Source organism: Carassius gibelio, chromosome B10 (assembly GCF_023724105.1).
Source record: "Carassius gibelio isolate Cgi1373 ecotype wild population from Czech Republic chromosome B10, carGib1.2-hapl.c, whole genome shotgun sequence".
NCBI lineage: Eukaryota > Metazoa > Chordata > Actinopteri > Cypriniformes > Cyprinidae > Carassius > Carassius gibelio.
In genome coordinates this window covers 25,988,434-25,992,879 of record NC_068405.1, presented here as the reverse complement: position 1 = coordinate 25,992,879, position 4,446 = coordinate 25,988,434, and the positions used below count along the sequence as shown (strand labels likewise).

General features: G+C 33.2%; 1 protein-coding gene across 1 annotated transcript; it reads right to left on the bottom strand.

Annotated features, from left to right (window-relative positions):
• Positions 1–2,411: 2,411 nt before the first annotated feature.
• On the bottom strand, positions 2,412–3,897 carry LOC127966590 (C3a anaphylatoxin chemotactic receptor-like). Its single transcript, XM_052567698.1, has one exon. The coding sequence runs from the start codon at positions 3,893–3,895 to the stop codon at positions 2,888–2,890; it is 1,008 nt and encodes a 335-aa protein (XP_052423658.1). The 5' UTR covers positions 3,896–3,897; the 3' UTR covers positions 2,412–2,887.
• Between the last annotated feature and the right edge of the window lie 549 nt (positions 3,898–4,446).

The following is a 4,446-nucleotide window of genomic DNA, read 5'->3' as shown; positions in this document are numbered from 1 at the left end:
TCTCTGTGATTTTATTATTATTATTATTATTATTAATAAACCTATTTCAGGTTTGTTTTTAACCAGCAATGTAGTCATTTTAATCAATAATGGAGTTAAATAAAACAACCCAACAAGTTGGGTCAAAGATTTAACCCAACCGGCTGGGTTAAAACAACCCAACGCTGGGTTTGTCCATATTTGACCCAGCGTTGGGTTGCCAAAATAACCCAAGTTGGGTTGTTTTAACCCAGCATTTTTTTAGAGTGTATGAGAGAGGAAAATGTTTGTCCGTTAACGGCTCCAAAGCGGCACTGAGCTCACAAACACTGCCTTACCAAGCATTACATGCGAAATGAAATCGAACATTTTCTAAATACAGTAGTTTTCCTTCTAAAATACAGTGGTAAGAAACATCCGCTCTGGTTTTTGAAACCCTGCAATGTAATTTTAAACCATAAAAAAAAGCAACCCAGCAGGCTGGGTTAAACATAATAAAATAACCAAAATAACCCAGCATTGGGTTCGTCCCTTTTTGACCCTGTGCTGGGTTGCCAAAATAACCCAAATTGGGTTGTTTCCAACCCAGCAGTTTTTAGAGTGTAGCAAATCCAACGGTTTATTAATGTTCAGATCCAAATCTGAGCGATGTTGGAGAAGCTACTTTGAACCGGGCTACATGTAAGTCAGAATTTACAGTAGTGTCAAAGTAGATTTTTATAGAAGTGGCTAATAAAAAAGTAACTAAAATGGTTTTGTTCCATTATACAATTTTGTTTATTTCTATGAAACATTTCAAAAGATTAATCAGATATTTTTAATCAATGACTAACAGCACTTCCAGTTATTTAGTTATAAATTATATCAATATATAAATTATAAAATATTAATATACAATTAATCAATATAAATAGTAAATACACATTACGCACTTCTAATCATCATTCTAATATTCTGATTTGCTGTAAAACTACTGTTGAAAACTTCATATTTTTAAGTTTTTTTTTTTCTTTTTCTCTCAGCATGGATGCATGTTTACATTGATTAAAAAAAAATACAGACAATAATAATCTCATTTAATATTCCATTTGAAACAAATATTCCTCAAGCATTGATAATAATAACCATGTATTATCAATTGTGCATCAATAATAACATTTAAAATCATCAGTAAATCATCATATTAGAATGATTTCTGAAGATCATGTGACACTGAAGACTGGAGGAATGAAGAAAATCACAGAAATAAATTACATTTTACACAATTTCTTTTTCTGTATTCTGATCAAATAAATGAAGCCTCATGACCAGAAGAGACTTGTTTCAAAAACCTTTAAAAAATCTTTATTATTCCAAACTTCTGGATGGTAATTTAGATTTCAAATTAATTAGCAAATGTTTAATGGTTCTTAAGAATGAAACATATTTGCTGAGATGAGACTCTCCAAAACCACTTGTTTTCATTATATAAAGTCTATGTGTGCACACAGCAATAAATCCTCAATGTTTTCTCTCAGGTTACGTGAGGAGTGGGTCCAGAGGCTTCAGTTTCAGAACCAGCACGTGATCGAGAGCATGAGAGAGCAACAAATAAGAAGAGCTCAGAGGGTTCAAGAGATTTTGAGAGTTTAGACGCTTGAGTGATTTTAAACCAAACATACTTCTTTAAAGCAATTTCTAAGAATGCCTGACATTATATATCAGTATGATTCTTTAACTTAAATGAGTTATGATTTATGCTTTTTCTGAGAAAGACAATATTCATAATTTGTCATGGTTTCTCACTTTCTGTTCAACTCTGTTTTACAAAATGTCCCTCTTTAAGACAAACATAATAATTTGCTATTTTGCCATCATATGAGGCATGTCATAAACCCTTTGCATCACATGGGTCAAACACATGTAGATTCTCAGTATTTTAAACTCATATTGTCCTTACCAAGCTCCATTAAAGGAATATGAATATACCGCTCACTATTTATACTACAAAAGTATTACTTCTGCACTGATCCAGAATCAGGTCACTTTTATCGAATTTTACAGAAAGTTTTATAAAGAGAACATTTTCACATTTATTTTATTTGATAATGCATTTGGCATGCAGTTCTTTCAGTCTGTCAGCTGTCATTTATTTGACCAGTTTCTCCAGAATAAAAAAGGAAAAAGAGGAACTTCTTAAGTTTCTTAGCAGTTGCTGGTTTTAGTAATCGCAGGTAAATGTGTGTCACACTGATGTAATGTTCATATACATTTACAGCAAAGTATTTGCTATCTTAAAATCTGTTATATGTCATTTATTTTAACACGTGTCTCCTGTTCACTTTCCTGTCGTGATGAAAAGGAGGAAATTGTTTTGTTGCAGCCTCCAAACGTGTCCTCATTTTCAATAAAACCAAAACATCTAATTACAAATGAATTAAAGGTTCAGTGAACATTACAGTAATGATAAAATTTTAAATTTTGCATTTTATATTTAAAACAATGTTCATACATCATGCACTTTTCTTTTGAGTAATCAACTACAAAACTCCATAACACTTAAGTAGAAAAACACCAAAATGACTAAATCACTGAGATAAGGCAGAGTAAAATAAAACCTGTTTTTGTTATATTCACAATTACAAGCTTTAAATTACATTTTCTTCTTCATGAATTAAGCATAGAATTAATTAATCAAGCATCAGTATTCAATCACTGTGATGTTAAGCTTTGACGATAGTTCACAAATCACCAATCACTGAAAATACATCAACAATACAGAGAGAAACACACAGGAATGATGAATAAGAGTTAGATGACTTGCTGATTTCGAGTTGATGAATTTCAAAAAGAAATAATTAGAACAACATTATTAGAATAGTAATAAAAATAAACCAGAAACCTAAGTATAAATGAGTTGATATCTTCACTACACTGAGTGTGTGTGTTGTGGCTGTGTGGATCGTGATGCTTGTGTTCCCTCCTCAGAGAAAACTCTTTCAAAAACACGTCTTAGAGAAAGTTTAACATTGCTCTTAAAATCCTGTCCCATGAAAACATACAGAATGGGGTTCAGACAGCTGTTGAAATGCGCCAAAGAGAAGGTCAGCCGATGCACTGCCAAAGCCACAGAGTAACTGGATTTCTCTCCGTACATTATTAACAAAACTACTATGTGATACGGCAGCCAGCAAAGAAAAAAGGCCACGATTACAGCAGACATGATACGAAACGCTCGTCCAGAGTGAAAATGACTCCTGCCTAACTTGTTTGCAATGAATCCATAGCATGTTGTGATGCATATGAGAGGAACCAAAAAGCCAAACACAAATCTGATGATGCTAAAACCTCTTTGCAATTCAAAATAGTCATCATACTTGCAGTATGTTTTGTTGTTTACTGTGTAAGTTTTAGTTAACATGAAAGGCACACAAAGAATTGAAGCCAGAATCCAAGCTGTTGCACACGACAGTCGTGCGATGAACAAGCTGCGATGATTCTGAGCCCAAACCGGTGTGATCACCTGAGTAAACCGATCCAGACTAATAAAGCTCAGTGTGAAAACGCTGGCAAACATGGTGAAGAACATAATGAAGGGGAAAATCTTGCACATTATGGATCCGTATGGCCAGGGATTATCAAGAGCACTCTTGATCACATAGAAAAGAGTGGAAAGGCAGCACAAGAGGTCAGCAATCGCTAGATTGAGAAACCCTGCTGTAGTAACAGTCCTCTTCATCTTCAATCCTGCAACATACATGACAAAGGCATTTCCAGGAACACCGAGGATAAAGGTCAGGCAGTAGAAGACCAAAGAAATCTTCTTTATAGAATTCCTCAGCTCATTAAAACATTTCAGACAAAAAACTTCATCCAAGTTATCATTGTTATAATGAGTATATGTCTGGTTCATTCTGCTTGAGTTGCTGCTGTCCATAGTGCTCTGCTTGTCCTGTAAATATCATATATTATCAGTGTCAAACATTTAATCATTCAGTTAGCAGATTCTTTTATACGAAGTGACTTACGAACAATGTTATCTCTAAGCTGTGCAGTCGCGACAGAAGAAATAATGTGTGACAGGCACAATAATAGTTTGGGAAAGCCTTTTGAGAGAATTCTAGTAAATGTGAAATAATTGCAAATGGTTGCGTATGAAAGAGCTCAACACAAGAGCCAATGCAGTGTGGCTTGATTAAGTGCTGGAATTAGTAGATGATGGGCACAGAACGGTAACAAAACTCTTACACATTTACAGACGTAGCAGTGTGCAAACTCTAATATACTTTTGTTTTAAATATTTATAAAAAATATTTGCTTTTTTATAAATTATAAGACTAATAAAAAGTTGATCTCAAAAAGATAATTCTGCTTCATTTTTAAAACATTAGCTATATATTAATTATATTACATTATATTATATTATTATAAAGTATCGTACTGTTCTGTGTCAGGGTTTTTTATTATTATTTTTTATTAGATTTTCTT